Here is a 19207-nt window from a genome sequence, read left to right as displayed (position 1 = left end):
TTATTGTTTAATATACATAATAAAATTAACAAGTACATGTTACGTGTGCTTTTATTTAGAATTTATTGTTAATAATAAAAAAACAACTTATAAAGGTTTTAAAAACACAAGTATTAGTTACAAAAATTAATTTTTTTTTCAGTAGTACTACTTCGTGTCATGATAAATAAGTATATTATTAATGTCTCTGGACATAAGAGTTTATTCATGCACCTATTATGGAATTATCACATTTAAAAACTATTACATTTATAGCCTATATAGTTACTGTTAAATGCTATAATTTACTCATATTTTTTTTTTTAATGAGTTAATAATTAATTTACATCTACGAATAGCAAAATATACATAACCTAGATCTTAAAATATTTATTATGGCGTATACTAATTTTAATCTTTAATGGCCAAATGTTTGAAAAATGTAAATTATAAATCAATTACACTAAAAAAATCCTATTATTAACCAATAATTATATTATTTTCCCAAATGTTTTTTTCTTTTTCTAAAACTTCCAATACTAAATATATATTCAAATATTCTATCTGAACACAAATGATTCATTCAATGTAAAAGTATTGCTATTATGATGTCAGCATGTGCTACATTTATCATCAAGTTGTTAATTTGTTTTATAGTACCAAGCATTCACAATCCGTTTTAAAACAACAATAAATATTAAGTGACACACATACAGTGTACCAGTTAGACTAATATTTTAGTGATACACCGTACTCTGTCAATATTGGTTGAACAACAACACACACTTCAATTTATTTTTAAGTGCAATCAACAATTATTAATAATTTGACATAATGATGGCAAACTATTAGTAATCCAATATTTAATCTTTACCAACTAAAAACATAATTAATACAATGGAATCACAACAAATATGATATATATTGGAAACAATTTGTTTACACATGTTAGGTGGTTAATAGACATTTATGGAACAAGAGTCAATAAAGTAATAATTTTGACACAAATTTCAATCCATATTTTTTTCCAACAGCCATGTTAATAACTCTGACACATAATATTAAAATTTGATTTATGTTCTAGATAAATTGTTTGAGGTCTGTTAATAATATAAATAAAAAAAGGCAAATACTTTAATAAAAACAAACAATTGTGAATAATCACGATATTCAAACTTTTATATAACTGCTGTACACAGCCAATACATCAATTATTACAGAAAATGTATACAATTTTTATCATTTTTAAAAATATCATGTACATAAAAAAAAAAAAAAGTAAAAACAGACTTTAACTCATATCAGTACTATATGTCACTTTAATCCCTACATCAATATATACAATTGATATTATAAACATTACTAAAGCCCTCTATGAAGCATTAGGTAGAGAGATAGTATAATAAATAACTATTTTCAGTCTTGCGTATAAAAATTTCAAATTCGCCCTCTTCCTCTGTTCATACAGGAAATATTTTTTCTGACACCCATTTGTATTTTACATTTTGGCGGAGGAGACTTTGGCCGTAGTACTTCAATACGGTCAGTACAGCCAGTAGTAACATGACCGTTATTAAAATATCCGTTGTACATTTCGGTATTAAAATTAGAATTTGTCAATTCTGGACCTAATGTTAACCAGCCTGGACGAATTGTACTGTCTCTACCAAATAAATGTAACCTATATAAATAATGAATAAAAAAAAAAAGAACATTATTTATCATTCTAAAATGTTAATTTGTTAAAAAAAATACTATTTTAAAAATACAACCAAATCAATACCTTCTTTTACCGAGACAGAAGTGTTCAATTATGTGAAAAATTTCAACTGGTTTTTCTATCAAATTCTGTTCATTTTCTTCACTTATAATTAAATCAATGTCAACATTAGCGTGTATAAAATCACCATCAGTAGAACGACGTACTGTACCTTTAATACCCATTAAACAATGTTCCTTAAAAAAAAAAAAAAAATAATAATTTAAAAAATAGGATTATTAAAATTTATTAAACGTAGAAATAAATAAAAAATTGATTACTTTAGTACGTTGGAAGAGTGCACTTGGTTCTAAATTTTTAGAATGACCAGGATTTTTTGCATTGGTTCTTATCCAACAGATATCTTCACAGCGTCTGAAACCCCAGCGTCGTAAACAGTCCCGGCCCATATCTAAGCCGTCAGAGGAACCACACCAAAGAAAAATAAAACTACGATTAGCAGCCAATTCTCCTATTTCTAAATCCATTATCTGTAAAAAGTGTAGTTATATATAATTTATAGATATTAGAATACAAATGGTTACGTATTGAAAAAAATAAAAACTTACCTGTTTCCAATTCCACAAATTAGTATTTGACACTCCCATAGTACGTTGATATTCTTCAAGTGGAGGCTCAATTAGTATAACATCAAACTTGATGTTTAACGACTTAAAACTAAACGAATTGAGGTCACACTTTAAAAACATCGGAGGAGTAGCAGTTTGTTGTATAAGTTCATCCTGTATTGATAAAAAAAAAAAAAGGTTAAAATGAATAAACAAATATTCAGTTTAACAATTAAATTTAATGGTTCTTTTTTTTTAACCTTATTAATGTTATATAAAAAGTCAAGAACGTGAAGGCATTTTAAATTAATTATATATTTTTCCAAAGACATTTTTTTTGTTATTTATTTTATAGAATTTAAATGATTGATGAAAATACATATTTATTTTTTTTAAATGTCTTTTACAAATGGTTTAATGATTATGTACAAATTTAAGTAAAGTAGTTTTTAAGTAGAAGTAAATATTATTATTTTTTAAACATTTATGTGATATTTTAAAAATTTTTATATTATTGGATAATTATTTGTCTTTATAATTGACTTGAAAGTTTTAGAAACTTTTTTAGGGAGTTTTTTTTACCTTCCGTCGGTGTCAAAATTTTTTATTCATATATGGTAGGGCTTAAGATGAGATATTATTAACCCGTGCCACTGATTAAAGGTTATGTCTTTTTTGGGTAATTAACTTCCGAGCCCTAGAGATAAGTTATAAAATATTACATAATATTTAAATAAGTTATAAATTATTTCAAGAATTAATTTTAATTTATTTGTAAATAAAATAAAATCATAGCAAGAGATTATTTGCATCCAGTAAAAACTGTGGATTATTTTCTTAATTAGGTAATATTATTACCTTCAAACGAATTAGTTCTCTAAGTTTGGGATATTCTTCAAATCTATCGGTAAGACCAACATCTCTAATAAAGTTCTGCGGCCTCTGTCCAGTGTCAACAAAATGTTGACAATAATCATTATGTGGATTGGAAGACTGAGTGCCTTTCAGAAATGTTGAAGAGTCCTTATAGATTACTTCAGGAATGCTCGATTGTACTGTACATTTGTTAACAGCTTTAGAAATTGGACGCACTATTGTTCTTTCCCTTCGAGTATTTAAAGCACGTCGTAACTGTTGCACTCCAGAAAACCCAAGCTATAAAAAAACATGTGAAAATTTTATATTAAAGTTAAATTTAGTAAAACCCCATAATGTGATTTACTGTTTTTGCCAATAATTTTTTCCTCATTTTAGACTGTTCTTTTAAAGTTCTAAGTGTCTCACTCATTGTTGTAGTTATCTTTCTTAAATAATAGTCATCACCTAAATTGTCACATAATGTTTTTTAATTCTCATTAGAACGTGTAGTTACGTAGTTATCACTCTTATTTCTTTAGTTATTTTAACATAATAACAAGTTCTAATACATCATAATCGATAAACGTAACAAAGCATACAACCGGTTACTTTTTTCAAAAAGTAAAAACTCAATATTAATAAATTATAGTTTATATCGGTAAATTGTATGGTTTGAGAAATGAGTTATTACCGATTTGCGATTGCCCATCTTATCACGTGTTCATCGCTTATCTATCTCAATAAAATTTCCGATTAGACTATAAAATGAAAATTGCCAACATAAAATCTAATTTTGAATTTTAACAGTATAATTTACCAATTTGTAATATTGAAAATATTAAGATTCGATGTTTTTTTCCCAACTACAAATTTTTAATTTATTATTATTTTTCTAGGTAAAATGTTTTTAAAAATTATTTTACAAGTTCAAATTCTATTGGATGAATATTTTGATAATTCTACTTCACGTGTTGTTTATCAGGAACACACTGTAAAAGTTTTTTTTTTCTAATAAATAAATAAACAAAATACGATTTTATTCTCGCAGCTTGCCAAAATTGAAATTACCATTTTCCACATTTGGCGTTTGATTATACGTTTTTTTTTTAACCGTAGTTATTGTCACTAATAATTATTAAATTCTTTAATTTGTTACCTCTTTTTATATTTTTTTTATCACAATGAATGGTGAATGTATGTTAGACTACCGCGAAGCGGATATCACCCATGCCGAACGCATGAAGGAAGAGGCAAACGCTCATTTTTCTGCCAAACGATATGCCGAAGCTATTGACAGTTACACTAAGGCAATTGCCATGTGTGAAAGTTCGTCCAACAAGCCTCACAACTTTGCCGCCTACTATGCTAACCGCAGCATCGCCTATTCCAAAACCGAAGCCTACGGCTACGCCTTGGCCGATGCGTCTAAAGCCATACAACTAGATCCGAAGTATTTAAAAGGCTATTATCGAAGAGCAACAGCGTACATGTCTTTAGGGAAATTCAAAGAAGCGTTGAAAGATTATGAAGTCGTAGTTAAAGCGTTACCAAACGATAAAGACGCTTATCAGAAATACACAGAGTGCAATAAGTTGGTTAAAAGACTAGCTTTTGAAAAAGCTATTTCAGTCGAAGATTCCAAGAGTGTTTCCGAACAAATAGACATTGAATCAATGAGTATCGAAGATGATTATAGTGGTCCAAGTTTAGATAATGGTAAAGTTACACTAGATTTTATGAAAGAACTAATCAAAACTTACCGAGAACAGGGTAAGTTACATAAAAAACATGCTTATAAAATATTGTTGGATGTTAAAAAATATTTAGAAAAACAACCAACACTTGTTCATATTAATATTAAGGCTGAAGAAAAATTTACTGTTTGTGGTGATATTCATGGCCAATACTATGATTTATTAAATATATTTGAACTCAACGGTTTACCATCAGATAACAATCCATATCTGTTTAACGGCGATTTTGTTGACCGAGGATCTTTTTCAGTAGAATGCATTTTTACCTTGTTCGGATTTAAGCTCCTTTTCCCAGACAAATTCTTCATGTCTCGTGGAAATCACGAAAGCGTAACTATGAATCGTATGTACGGGTTCGAAGGTGAAGTTAAATCTAAATATTCTGTAGAGATGGCTAATCTTTTCACTGAAGTATATAATTGGCTTCCACTGGCTCATTGTATCAATAGACGTGTGTTAATTATGCACGGTGGATTATTTTCAAAAGATGATGTCACTTTGAAAGACATTGAAAATATTTATCGTAACAGGCAACCACCAGAAGAAGGTTTAATGTGTGATATACTATGGTCGGATCCACAAGACGCCCCTGGCCGTTCACCGAGTAAACGTGGTGTCGGAGTACAATTTGGACCAGATATCACCAAAAAGTTTGTCGAGTTGAACAGTTTAGATTACATCATACGAAGTCATGAAGTGAAAGCAAATGGGTACGAAGAAGCTCATGACTCGAAATGTGTGACTGTATTCTCTGCTCCCAACTACTGTGACACAATGGGTAACAAAGGAGCGTTTATTACACTCGAGGGTCAGTGCCTTAAACCAAAATTTACAACATACACAGCTGTACCACATCCACCAGTGAAGCCTTTAATGTATGCTAACTCCTTAGTAAACCTGTTCTGTTAGTGAAATCATTTTCTTAATTATTTTTTTTTTTTATTTATGTACAAGTTATTCTTGTTGATTTGTTTGCCTAACACAAAATAAAATGCATTTTTTTGTATTTTTTGTTATTATTTTTATTTAACTCAAAAAGACTTAAGTAGGTATTAAAGTACATAATAATACGGAAAAAAAAAATATTGTTGACGTACAACTGAGTGGTTTGAAATTGGATATTTGGTATGTATTCCATAAAATGTTAGTCAGTCAGAGTCCGTTTCTGAAAGTTGAAGGTCTTCATCTAAAATACGTCCAGGATCGACTAAACGTTCTTTAAAACCTAAAATACACAGTAATTTTGGGTTAAAAAAAAATTTTTTAAACAAAATAATAATTGACTAACCATTAGTAATTGGTGAATTAAACGTGGGTTTAGTATTTTTAGCTGTATTTTTAGAAGGCGGAGGAGGTGGTATTGAATCGTCACTATCACTGTCGGACGAACTACTTGAACCAGAATCGCTAGAAGATTCACTAAGTTCTAGACTTCTAGCTGCAGGTACCAAATCATCAAAGGGCTGAAATAAATAATAACTTACTAAAAATTGATACATTGTTTTTAATTTTAAAAATAATTGATAATTAAATACTATACTACAAATTTCAATTTTAAAACTAATAAGACGACAGCTGTACTTCAAAAGCACTGTGGCTCACAAAGCAAATTATAAAAAAAAACATTCCTAAATATTTATAGACTATAGTCAGAATTTTAAGATTTCGACAGTGTAATTGGTGCCTTAATTTAATAATATGATATCTCGAAACTGTATAAAAAACAAGAAATAAATGAACTTTGAGTTGTTCATTATATAAACACACAAGAGGTTTTTAATATATTTTTTTTAATGTTACAGTTAGGTATTAACATTTGGTTTTATTATTTTGAAGTAAAATTTACAATTCTAGAAAAAAATTTAAGCAACTTAGGGTTATATACATAGTAACATAGTAAAAAAGGAATACTTAAACCCTTAACCATAAATATAATACTCTATGCGTATATGTATTTCGGTAACAATATTGTCATCTTTAGCAATAACAACAGACTCAGTATATGCTTAAAGTGTATTATTTTTATGGTTAAGAGTTTAAGTATTCATTTCTTTACTATTCACAATAATTGTCTAAAATTGTATAGGAAATACTTAAAACATTTTTTTTTGACAATTAAGTGTTGTTTTAGTTTTGAACTAAATGTGATTGTAATACAAATGTTATTAAAAAACATCTGGGATCCTATCCGACTCCTAGTTAATACATAAGAAGCCTGCTCTTCAGGACAGCAATAGCCAATAACCTTTAAATAAGTAATTGTTTAAGTTACCCCCCCATCCCAAAAAAAAAAATTAATAAAAAAAGGTACAAATAAATGATAATTTTTAAAAACATTCCATTTTTCAATTATATAATAGAACTTACTTCAGGTTTAATTTCTGTTTTGATGTCAGACAATGAAAAACTAGGATGTGCTTGGGAATCAAACCCAGTCATAGAGCAATCGTCATCATTCAGAAGCGAAAGACTGGATGACATAGGAGATTCAGACCTGAATAGAAAACAACAATTTTTTTTAAAGTATTACTTTAGCTTACAGAAATAGCTATTGTGTGCGGTTAATAACGTGAATATACAGGAAATTACTTACATACAAAATTGTGGAGACTTATTAACATGTTGAGCATTACTAGGTGGTGACAAGTTAGCCACTTTAGGTGATTGGGATGTTTTCTTGGGAGACTTTTTTATTTGTTGTTTAAGTTGCGTTTTTCCTTTTAATCGTTTATCTATAGGCGTTGGTCTATTCTTTTCAGACAAAACTGGATTAATTTGCACAACAGGTTTTTGTGGTTTTTCGACCGCATTTCTAAAAATAATTAGTTATGTGTACAAAGCAAAATTGAAGTTAGGTTTGACTTAACTATAAAAAATATTACCAATTTTCCCCAACAACCAAAATATATTAATGTTTAAAAATTTAATTTTATTGTTAATATTTTCAAAATTAAGTTTTGGCAAAATATTGTTAAATATTTTTTGCTGTATGGGCTACATTTTAAAAACTATGTATTTTTTAACATTTTACCTAGTAGATTTGAGTTGTACATTAGTAGTGAGTTTTTCTAAAGTAATTTCTCCAGTCAAATGGTCAATAATCAGTACACATTCTTTAGTGTAATCTTTGTGCGAACCCTTGTACAATGTGTGCGCTGCACCAGCACCCTCAAAATTGGGTACTTTGACAGTGACCTCACGATTCGACGGATTAATGTCAACACTTGCGGGTTTGTTAATATCTACACTGGCAGGCTTAAAATCATCTAAAACGACAAATAGGAAAAATTTTACAAAATCTGATAGCATTAATAAACTAAGTAAAGTAAATTATGAATTTCAAGACATTATTATATTCTGAGGATAAAATTTATTGACAATACTGTCAGTAAATAATAAAAATAATTTGTAAATTCATAAAAAAAAAAATTCCCAACATTGAAAATGGCAAGGCTGAATTACTAAAAAATAAATGATCTACTTACATCGAAGCGTATGGAAACCAGGGCCTTTGCCTGTAAATGTTGAACCAAATTTAAGTTCAGCTGGTTCGCTACCAACTAATTTTAAAGGGTCCGACAGTTCATCGTCCATAACTTGTAAAAGAGTTAATTGAAAATCTTGAAAGAGACACAAAATGTAAAAAGTGAACGTGATGATGTATTCAAAAAAGTATTGACGAATCGTTATCAATAAACCTGATGTAATTTGGTCACGTTCAGCATTTGATAATTTAAGAACATTTTTCTTTCACCAGTGTACATATGATTAATTTAAAATAAATATTCAATTAAAAATTTGTATTGCTTTAAATTATGCATTTGCATTATTATTCAGATGGAGCATTGAAAAAATATTTTGATTAATTATTATATTATATTATATTTTTAAATCAAATTGCTGAACGCATCGTTATACCTTTTTAAATTGACATGTCAACTACAGATAAGGTTTGATAAGATAAATGTGTGCGATAAGAATTATTTACTAAGAGTCAATATTGAATATCATAATCAAATCCAAAAAGTATTAAATAAAAATTCTCATATAAAGTTCATATTATTATAAATTATAAAAATGTTTAAAAAACTTAAAGGTTCTATTGGGAAAATCGACGAATCCAAAACACAACCAAATTCTGTAACTCAAGTAATATTATTCGTGTATATTTTGCTTTTGTAGCATTTTTAATTTACCTTTTTATTTTAAATTTCTAGAATCGTCCTTCGCTGAGTGGATTTTCTACATTATCACCTTTAACTACAGAACCAAATGATTCTCAGTTTTGTATCGATGATGAAATAGAAGGTACTTTAATAAATTGTAATCAAAGTATTGTATTTGTTTAAAAATAATTACATTTATGTTACTATGCATTTTTAGTCACACCAAAAAATTCGCCAGCCCGAGTGGCTGTTAGCGAAAGCACTACAGTTGATCTTGGAAAATTTAGCCAATCTTCATCATCGTTAGCGAATGATCATCATTCTTCATTTAATGTAAGTAACTAAATATTTTACTCGCATTGTTATTTTACTATCAAATAATCAAACATCTGGAAATACATTTTAAAATTTCAGACTGATTTGGAATCTGCGAGTGAGATAGATGACAATGTTAGTGTTGTATCAGAGTATGCCAATGAAATTACTAAAGAAAACTTATATGCAGCTTATAAAAAGCTTCATGGCCGTTACCACAAACATAAAAATAAATATGCAGAATTAGCCAGTAAATTTAAACAGACTCTATTAACACACGACAAAGACAAAGTAATTTTAATTAATTGTTATTTAGATTCTTTTACGACAATATGGTCTAAAGGACAAGGCATACACTATGCGATGGAGAAATATTTTATTCATCCAATGTGCATGCGCAAAAACAGCTGTCACCTTTATTTAATGATAAATTAAATTTTTAAGTTTGGTGTAAAAACAACACTATATTTTTTTTGCTCAAAAAATAGGTTTTTAATGACAATATTAGGATTTATTGCTATTTAAAAGAAAAAAAAATGAATAAAATTACCAACCTATAGTATAAATCTTTTATTAGCTCTCTTGAAAACTACGAAAAATGTTGCTTAGACTGTTTTGTCGTTTTGTTTTATGTGTTTTTTACGATTTTTTTTTTAAAATAATAAATGTTTTATTTATTTATTAGATAACAATGACCAAAGCTCAAGATAAATTACTTCAGAGAATCACAGAGCTTAAAGAACAATGCACCTTAGAACAGGCGGCCAAAGCTCATATGGAAGAAGCATTAAGAAATGATATTGAAGAAAGAGATCATATAATATCTACTTTAAACACCAAAGTATGAATATAATTAATAAATTACAAACATCAAGTATCTACAATTAATTTGTAGTGGTCAATTTAAATGTATTTATAGAGACTATTGGCTACTAAAATTGAAATTAAAAAACTAATACCTTACAGTATGTTTCAAAGCTAAAATTGTGGTTACTACTTTTTAAATATATTTAGATTGAATTGTTACGAAAAAATGGTGAACATGAGGACGACTCAATATCGCTGTCAGCAGATTCAACTGATCTATCGGTGTGACATACTATTTTTTTCCTATCAATTAAATTCAAACAATAATGTACTGTAAAAATGTATTTTGGTGTGTTACTATAGTTAACATGTGAAAGATTAAATGAAGAATTAAGGTTATCAAAACATGAATGTGATTCACTTCAAAAACAAATAGAATGTTTAAAAAAAAGTGAGGAAAATACATTACTAAGTTTGGCCGAAAACAAAATGGCTATACATAAAGAACTTGAGTTGAAAGAAGACCAAATTAAAAAATTGGAAAAAACGATTAATGGGTTACAAATGGAAAATAAAATATTGTCAAAAGGTAAAGAGTGTGTTTAATATTTATAATTCAGAATTAGGAGAAAATATAAACATATTACTATTATTGTTCTCAAAAATGTACTATTATTATAATGGATTCAAGTTGGTGTTGTTTTTTTTTAAATTTGTTTTTTATAGGGAACACAAGTCAATTACTTACAAATGCCAATCAGGTAATTTTAATAATTATCATTATGGTTTGGGATTAAACACATTTGCTTATTGTTTTGGATTGAGTACTATGAAAATTAATGTCATATTACAATGTCAAATATGAATTTCGGAAATGCTTTTATTGCTATTTCGATGATAATTTGAAAAAAATTTTTATTCTTGTTTTTTTTCTGCTTCAATGCATATTTTCTACTCAAAGGACACAGGCCAATGACAATAACACGTTTTTTTTCCTCAGTGTGTGTATGTAGTAGAACTAAAACTTAAATTGTCTTCATCTTTGTATTCTTTCACCTAGTAGTAATACCCAATTCGTACTCGTTTTGTTTTTTATGTTACATGTTATGGTGGTCGTTGCTGACTATGAGACCTTAAAAAAAATATTCCTACACTTTGATAACATTGCATAATGAATTAACAAACTATAATTGATTCCTGGTAAATCGGTGATTTTAACCTAATCGTTAAGAGGACCTAAGTGATACCCCCTATTTATTAAGATTTTTTCACGTTTTTTTTTTTTTAAATTATTACTTACTGACTTTAAATAAACAAATGGACAAAATGAAAACGCTATGAACCGGTTTAGTTCTTCTCTGTATACTGTAAACATTTTGTAACTACTAATATTACAACCCAAAACACCTTGTCCGTCCACACGGTGTTTGCTGCCAAAATACAAGCAGCGGGGCTTTTAATTGTTTTAGGTTTTAAATTTGTTTTTTAAAAGTGTAAGCATTCAAAAAGTATTTCATTAGTTTAACATAATTTTATGTTAATGGTTTTTGTGATCTTAGAAAAATATACTTAGCATATGCACTGATATCTAGTATTTTAAAATATAACAGGAAAAACTTGTTTTCAGTATTTTTTTTTTTTTTAAGTGGGAAAGGGTTGCTATTTTTGAGATTGCTTTTTTTTCTTATTTTTTTTTTTTTTTTTAAGAACTTAATTATATAATTACAATGAAGTTTTAAAGCGCTCCTTATGATAATTTTATATGCTATAAGTCCCAAACCTATTTATCATACTTTTTTGGTATTTTAGAGTACCCTAATTATTAAAGAAATAATACGTTTTGGTTTTGAGTTATAACTATGTTATTTCATTAACTTAAATTAATAAATTGTATTTTTGTACATAGATAAAGATTGACGAACAAGTCCATCAGGATATGACTCGGCAGTTAACTGACTTAGAAGGAGAAATGTCTTCAGTATTTGAATGTAAAGAAAATGAAATAAAAACATTAAAAGATCAAATAAAGCTATTAGAAAAACATTTAGAATCTCAAAAACAGTCAAACTCATCTGTGGGAGAAATTGTTAACTCCAAAGACAAAGAAATTAAAGATCTTAAATCAACAGTAGCACGTTTGGAACTGAATTTGAATGATGACAAAATATCAGGGTCTAAAAAAATTGACACGTTTTTAAAAGAAATTGGTGAGAAATCACAAAAAATAAAAAATTTAACCAACCAATTGAAAGATGTGGAAAAAGTGAAAAAAGATTTTGAAAAATCAGAACAACAAGTCAATAGTTTTAAAAACGAAATTACACAATTAAAAAAATTAGTAGATGAAAAGGATATAGAAATAAATAATGTTAAAGAACAAAATAAAAGTATTGCTGAACTTAAGCTAAACATTGATAAGAAAAATGATAGAATAATAGTTCTTGAAAAAGAATTAAAAGCCCTCGAAGAAAATTCGAATTCTGATAAAGAATATGACGAAAGACTGAAAGACATTGATTCAAAGCTAAAGGAAAAAACTGAAGAAGCACAAATCATAAAAACTCAAATGGAAACTAAAGATAGAGACATACATGATTTAAAGTCACAACTGAAAATTATTCCAGAGCTTTCATTGAGTTTAGAGCAAAAAGATAAAGAAATAAATATGTTAAAAACTGAAGCTAAAGAGTTAAAGGAAAAGTTAAAAAATCAAAATGAAAAACATGAAGGAACAATTAGTGAGAAAGTTGAAGAACTGAATCTATTAAAATCCCAAATGGAAAAGGAGAATGAAGAGTTGAGAGAACTAAAATCTTCAAAATTAGAAAATGACAAAAAACTAAATAAAGAATTAGAAAATAACACAGAGCTTAACAACATAATAAATGAACTAGAAGACAAATTACAACAGAAAAATGATTTAGGACAAAAGGCTAAAATCGAATTGGAAATATATACTAATGAGATTAACAGTTTAAAAACTCAGGTTAAAGAATTGTTCGACGAAATTAAAGTCAAAGACGAACAATTAAATGTTATTCAATTGAATAATAAAGATCAAGAAACTATTATGAATAACAAAATATGTAAACTAGAAAAAATCATTGAAAATTTAGAACAGCAAGTAAATAAAAAAAACAATATAATTAAGGAAATTCAAATAGTAGAAAATCACTTAAAAGACCAGGCAAAGGAAATTGATAATGAGAAAAATCATTTGGAAAGTGAAATAATAATTTTAAGAGAGAAGGTTAAAAAAAATGATTCACTTGTGCATCAATTGCAAGAAGAAATAAATGTTATGAACCAGTTAAATGAAAAAGCCAAGAAATCTACTCGTAATCACAGTAATGAATTAAAACAAAAAGAAGATGAAATCGATAAATTAAAAGAGGAAGTAAAAATGTTGAATAACAGTATTAATGAAAATAAATGTTCATATTCTAACCTAATAAATGAACTAGAAAATCTAAAAGCAAAGAACAAAAGTTTAATAGAATCTGAAAAAGATTTGAAGTCGCAAATTGTAGAACACGACAATTCCAACAAAAGATTGCAAGAAATCATTAAAGTAGTTCAAGAAGAAAAAGAACAGGAAGCAAAAACTATGAAGAAGATGATAGAACAAAATCAATTTGAATTTGATCATTTGAATAGTTTACACAAAGAAATGTTAAGTCAGTTAAATCAAGACAAACTAAACAAAATTTCAGAAGAACGCAGTATCGAATCTGTTGTAAAAGATTTTAGTCTGCTAACGGAAGAAAATTCATATTTGAAAAAAGAGAGGCAAAAAGTTCTCCTAATGGTTCATGAAATGATAAAAACAATCAAGTATGATTTCAAGAACTTGAAGTCTTATGTTTTTAATCAATTTACAGAATGGTCTTTATTATTTGTTTCTTTTTCTAACCAAATTAATGCCGATTTAAAAAATAATGTTCAATACTATAATGATAATTTAGAAAAATCGAGAAAACAAAATACTTCAGTACAAAATGCGTACTGCCAGTTGAAAACTGATTGCCTTGATTTAATAGATTATTTCAATAAAGATGTATTGGACAAATATAATGAAGACGTTATGAAAAGGCTGTGTAAATATAATGAAAAGCTTGAAGAAAAGAGTAACAATGTAGTAAAATTACAAGAAGAGTTTGATAGTAAGTATAAGAGTAATATTATGCAATAACTTTTGTTCAACTCTTTTGCAGTAGATGTTTAATAATGGTATGCATGTTTTTTTTATTGTAATATTATTTATACTTCAAACTAATCAATTATTGCTGATCTAATATATCATGTACATAAAACTGCATGCTAATGATTGATCTTTTAACAGGGTACAAGAAGAATGAACAGCTGGAGGTGAAAGCTGAAGTAAAGCAAACTATACAGGAATTACAAGAAAGTCTGGATAATCAAAAGAATGTAGTTAGAGACTTGAAACTCGAGCATGCGGAATACTTAGCGGTAAAAATCACCTTTCTTTTTTTTTACAAATATACATATCGACTGTGATGCTACAAAAAGGCAAAGTCAACATTTACAAAAATTTGCCATAACCAAAAATCATTTTATTAATAATATCCCAAAATTGTAATGCTGTTTTGGGAACTATAAGAAATTAAATTGTTCCAAATAGGGTTTGATAAATTCTTAATATGTTATACTTCTTCTTTTAAAGTAAAATTATATCAAAACGTAAAATAATTTTTTAGACGGAAAAGAAGAAATGGACTGATAAGTTAATAGAAACAGAAAATAAATGGCTAGAAAAAATGGATAACTATAAGAAAATGATGGATACGGAACATCGAGAAGAACTAGATGCTCTGACTGAAGAATGGAACAATGAACGGAAAGTCAGTAAAAATGATTTCCTTTATTAATTATTTGCTAATAAATGGTTGTCATTTGTTTTTTGTTTGTTTATTATTTTAATTATTTTTGTTTTGCAGAAACTTTCAGAATTAATGATCACTGACAATAAATGTGAAGAGGTGCTTTTTATTATTTTTTTTATTTTTATTTAAGTATAATTATAAACGTTAAATAAATGTCCCTTTATGGAATAATTTCACACAAATAGTGGTTTGGACAACATCCTAAACTATTAAAATAAATAATTGCTTTCATTACTAATGTATAGCTTTATAATACAGGGTCTTGAAAATATTATACAAAATGTCGAAACCGTATCCCAACGGGAAGAAATGTTACAACGCCAAATAAATAAGCTTAACAAAGAGCTTTCTGAAATCAAAAAAATGTATAGGTAAGCAATTAATTATTTACAATCGTTTCCATTAAAATAATGGTTTCTGTTTTTCAATTATTAAAATTGTCATATTTTTTTCAGAAATGAAGTCCACAACAAGCTTAGTACAAATGAAGATGACGTCAACGATGATAAGTGCTTTGTAGAAATGGAATATCTGAGAAACATATTATATGAATATATGATGGGGAAGCAACCAATGGTATGTTTTTTTTTTACATGTGTAATGGTATATAGTTTTTACTAATCAGATAACTAATATTTGCATGTTACTTGCATCATAATATGTTAAGGTATTGGTCAAGGTCTTAGCAGCAATTGTCAAATTCGATACAGAACAGTTAACTACAGTACTACAAAAAGAAGAACAAAAGGTTTCCTTAGTATGTATTCCTACATTAATATTATAAATTTATACTAGTATGTTTTTACTAGACTTAATTTTTTTTTTTTTTTAGCTAAAATCTCTTGGACTAACGTGATGCTGTTTCAAAGGAGATTTAAAATTTTAAAAAAATGTAAATAATTTTCTATTGTATTATTATTTATTATATTATTTAACCGTATAAATATTAAAATATTCTTATTCTTAACTCCGCTATTAATACAAAAATTATATATATTTTACTATTATTATTTTTTATCTTTTGTTGTGCAATTATTTCAAATGATACTTTCATGGTATAACAACTTAATTGTTCAACTCATAGGTTTACCATTTAACCCAAGTTTTAGAACCTAATTAAGTCACATTTTAAAAAATTGGCTAAAGCAACTTAATTTCTTTTAAAATAAATATATTTTTAGACGTCAAGGTAGTTGATTTAACATGAAAGTATCTATCATTTTTATCTGTGTTTCTATAATTAAATTACCGATCTATATAGTTACCATATTAGGTAGGTAATTATATCACTGTTGTATTGTGTTGTTTATTTATTATTATTTTTATTTAATTTTTATTATTGATTTATTATTATTATTATTTATGTTGTTGTTATTTGAATTTAATTGTATCTATAAATAAATATAAAAAATATACTACTATTTATTAGATAATTATATTTTATAATATATTATTAATATTTTTAAGTATAAACTAATAGAAACTAACTTGTATTTTAGTTTTTGATGTCAATTACCAAATGTATTCCAATAAACAATACAAGTATTACTGTAGTATAATAATTATTAGATAACAATGTAATGTTACTTTTGAATACAATCCACATCCACTTGGTATACTGTTGTAATCTGTAATTTACTCTATAAATTAAATTTCATCCTATTCTCAAATGATTTAATTAACTGGTCATACAATAAATAGTTACATTAGAACTAGAAATTACACTAAGCATACAAAAGTATACATTTGTCACACTCGATTGTTTTTATTGGACAACTTAGTAAATAATGGTGTGTGTTTTTTTTCAAGCGAATTAGATAATAATAGTTTTAAAGAAATTAAACATAATCATCTTATTAGTTTTATTATAATAATTATGTTTTATAAACATAGACTTTTAAAAAAACTCATATCTATTAAATAACTAACTTTAAATAAACAACCTACTATTACTATAATGGTAGTTCTTCAGTATTTTTTTCAGCCAACTTTTTTAAGTTACGTTCGAGATGTTTTTTCCTATATGTAAATGCTAATTCGGCAAAAAATCCAATTTCATCACCTTTTTCGGAGTAGATTCTATCACCGTTTGGTAGTATATTCCTCAAGATAATGTTTCTTTGAATTAATTTGTCATAATATTCCAACCCACCTTTGATATACTCGTCACCCATTTCACTAATTACCGTATCCGTGTCATGTTGATAGTAATCGTTAATATTTTTTCGAATAATATAATAGAACCACATTCCAATGTTGCAAAAAATGAAAAATGCGAATGCTCTAATTGACGAAGGGTTTGCAGGCAAAGAACTAAATACTGTGTGGCCTACGGCATACATTGGCATTAAAACCAGTGTAGGTGTGACAGCTTGAATATATAACCGTATATTGTCTGTGTTAATTAATTCATGAGCAATAGCATATTTTTTTGCAGACTCACTAAGAGTTAATGTTTTCATTAATTGTTCACTATACTCGGGGTTAATGTTGACTTGCTGAATTTCCTAAAATTATGAAATACGTATTAAAATACAAAAAAAAAAATGAAATATTATAATCATGTTTTACTTCAGAATCTAAACTTTGTAATTCATCAACAGAGTTGCATTCAAAGTAATTTGGTATTCCAATGTATGCGCCACTGCGAGTATTTATGCATCCTATATTCGTTGGTTTTAAACTATCAACCACAAAAGGTGCTACAAACGCCATTTGGAATTCTGTTAACTTAATATCTTTAACAACCTCATCGTATCTTTTTTTCAGTGATTCACTTAACTTAATTGGATTACCGTTTCTGTAAAATAAAATATAATAATAAAATATTTTAAAATAAAAAAATCTGCTGGGCTGTAAACTATATTAATATTAATTTTGTTTTTACTAAATGATTTTTTTATTGAAAATTATTTACTTAAAATGTTTTGCCAGTTTTCTGGAATTCATATTTTTAAAACCTTTATTCAAAAAATCTCTACGAAAATTACTACAATTAGAATTTTTTTTCTATGCCTACAAGCTTATGACAATTGCTTTTTTCTTTATGATCATTGACTTCACCACTGTCAGACAAAGGTAAAATTTCATACAGTCTATACATTTTAATTTTTATAAGCACGATACAGTGTAGGAAAATCTGACCTAAGCATAGTGTCATAGATTTCAAAGTGCAATAACCTAAGTCATTTTCTTAGTTTCAAAGATGTACTCGGTCTCAAATTGTTCAAAAATTAATCAAGATTCAGAAAATCTCAATTTTCGAAAATGACAGGTTCTTTTTTGCTCTCCGTATCACATAAAAAAAAAGTTTGAATACTGTACAAGTTTCAATAATTAATAAGTTGAACATAATCAATATTTATAAATTGAAAAAAAAACATAAAATCCTAGTTATAATAATTGGGTTAGTAAGTAGATTCAACAATAACGTACTTGAACGCTTCTTTGTATGATTTTATATAATGATTTAGAAAGGTATTTGCAGTGAATTCTAATACTCCCGTGCCTATCGTTATAGTACACAACGAGTTGACCAAAAAATCCGAAGTCACGTTTAACTTAAACTTCCTCATTATAATTTTTGTCTAAATATCCAACGTCAGACGTATGGTAAACGAATATTTTCAATTTTCGAATAACATTTAAAACTCAGATTCGGTTCTTTTTTGACGAAAACGAAACACATTGAATTTTCGTTGTCAGTAATCTCTTATCAGTTATCAGTTTATCATAGCTGATCATATTATTAATATATTCATATTGCCGATTGCGGTACAGATAACAATAGTATTATTGGCGAAAATATATTATATAGGTATGTCAGCAACTTTTGATATAATCTTTGCAATGGCCACTACCATGACTACTGTTTGGAGCATAGACCTATAAAGATATTTATATTCTTTATAGGTCTATGGTTTGGAGTTCTAGGACGGCCGTGAATTCCTTACAATAGAAATAGCATGATAATTGATAACACAAGTAATAATAATTGCTGGTATACCTATTCGTCACGTGTTTTTTGCCTATACAGTAATAATTACAGCTGTTGTAGTGCTTTTTAGGTTACATCACGATTTCGATTTTTCCC

At 27.3% G+C, this 19207-nt stretch overlaps 5 protein-coding genes across 6 annotated transcripts; 2 read left to right on the top strand and 3 right to left on the bottom strand.

The window, feature by feature from the left end:
* Nucleotides 1–1079: 1079 nt before the first annotated feature.
* On the bottom strand, nucleotides 1080–3856 carry LOC126842920 (N6-adenosine-methyltransferase non-catalytic subunit). Its single transcript, XM_050580147.1, has 6 exons — nucleotides 3530–3856; nucleotides 3166–3462; nucleotides 2308–2481; nucleotides 2020–2229; nucleotides 1763–1935; nucleotides 1080–1660 (listed from the first exon to the last, which is right to left on the bottom strand). The coding sequence occupies exons 1-6, from the start codon at nucleotides 3593–3595 to the stop codon at nucleotides 1417–1419; spliced, it is 1164 nt and encodes a 387-aa protein (XP_050436104.1). The 5' UTR covers nucleotides 3596–3856; the 3' UTR covers nucleotides 1080–1416.
* A 334-nt stretch (nucleotides 3857–4190) lies between these two features.
* Nucleotides 4191–5928, top strand: LOC126842918 (serine/threonine-protein phosphatase 5). The gene has a single exon (XM_050580144.1). It carries the CDS (start codon nucleotides 4347–4349, stop codon nucleotides 5826–5828), a length of 1482 nt encoding a protein of 493 aa, XP_050436101.1. The 5' UTR covers nucleotides 4191–4346; the 3' UTR covers nucleotides 5829–5928.
* A 13-nt stretch (nucleotides 5929–5941) lies between these two features.
* Nucleotides 5942–8598, bottom strand: LOC126842923 (ell-associated factor Eaf-like). Its single transcript, XM_050580149.1, has 6 exons — nucleotides 8405–8598; nucleotides 7951–8185; nucleotides 7513–7731; nucleotides 7287–7413; nucleotides 6208–6382; nucleotides 5942–6144 (listed from the first exon to the last, which is right to left on the bottom strand). The coding sequence occupies exons 1-6, from the start codon at nucleotides 8511–8513 to the stop codon at nucleotides 6068–6070; spliced, it is 942 nt and encodes a 313-aa protein (XP_050436106.1). The 5' UTR covers nucleotides 8514–8598; the 3' UTR covers nucleotides 5942–6067.
* Nucleotides 8599–8895: 297 nt separating this feature from the next.
* On the top strand, nucleotides 8896–16410 carry LOC126842915 (putative leucine-rich repeat-containing protein DDB_G0290503). 2 transcript variants are annotated; one of them, XM_050580139.1, is made up of 16 exons: nucleotides 8896–9068; nucleotides 9137–9227; nucleotides 9303–9418; nucleotides 9500–9691; nucleotides 10086–10241; nucleotides 10415–10489; nucleotides 10571–10796; nucleotides 10934–10968; nucleotides 12114–14370; nucleotides 14550–14680; nucleotides 14929–15072; nucleotides 15169–15210; nucleotides 15373–15485; nucleotides 15570–15690; nucleotides 15782–15871; nucleotides 15947–16409. In XM_050580139.1, the coding sequence occupies exons 1-16, from the start codon at nucleotides 8997–8999 to the stop codon at nucleotides 15968–15970; spliced, it is 3885 nt and encodes a 1294-aa protein (XP_050436096.1). In that variant the 5' UTR covers nucleotides 8896–8996; the 3' UTR covers nucleotides 15971–16409. The 2 variants fall into 2 exon arrangements, with proteins under 2 accessions (XP_050436096.1, XP_050436098.1); XM_050580141.1 differs by lacking the exon at nucleotides 15169–15210 and having other exon boundaries at nucleotides 15947–16410.
* A 552-nt stretch (nucleotides 16411–16962) lies between these two features.
* LOC126842925 (transmembrane protein 177-like) lies at nucleotides 16963–18955 on the bottom strand. The gene is made up of 3 exons (XM_050580153.1): nucleotides 18550–18955; nucleotides 17686–17914; nucleotides 16963–17621 (listed from the first exon to the last, which is right to left on the bottom strand). The coding sequence occupies exons 1-3, from the start codon at nucleotides 18687–18689 to the stop codon at nucleotides 17067–17069; spliced, it is 924 nt and encodes a 307-aa protein (XP_050436110.1). The 5' UTR covers nucleotides 18690–18955; the 3' UTR covers nucleotides 16963–17066.
* Between the last annotated feature and the right edge of the window lie 252 nt (nucleotides 18956–19207).

This window comes from Adelges cooleyi, unplaced genomic scaffold (assembly GCF_023614345.1).
Source record: "Adelges cooleyi isolate 19-005CV unplaced genomic scaffold, UGA_ACOO_1.1 ACOO_flye_CR_arks_rails_tigmint_CR_PRNA_574, whole genome shotgun sequence".
Lineage (NCBI taxonomy): Eukaryota > Metazoa > Arthropoda > Insecta > Hemiptera > Adelgidae > Adelges > Adelges cooleyi.
The sequence above is the reverse complement of the archived record's forward strand: the minus strand, read 5'-3'. Positions and strand labels throughout refer to the sequence as shown.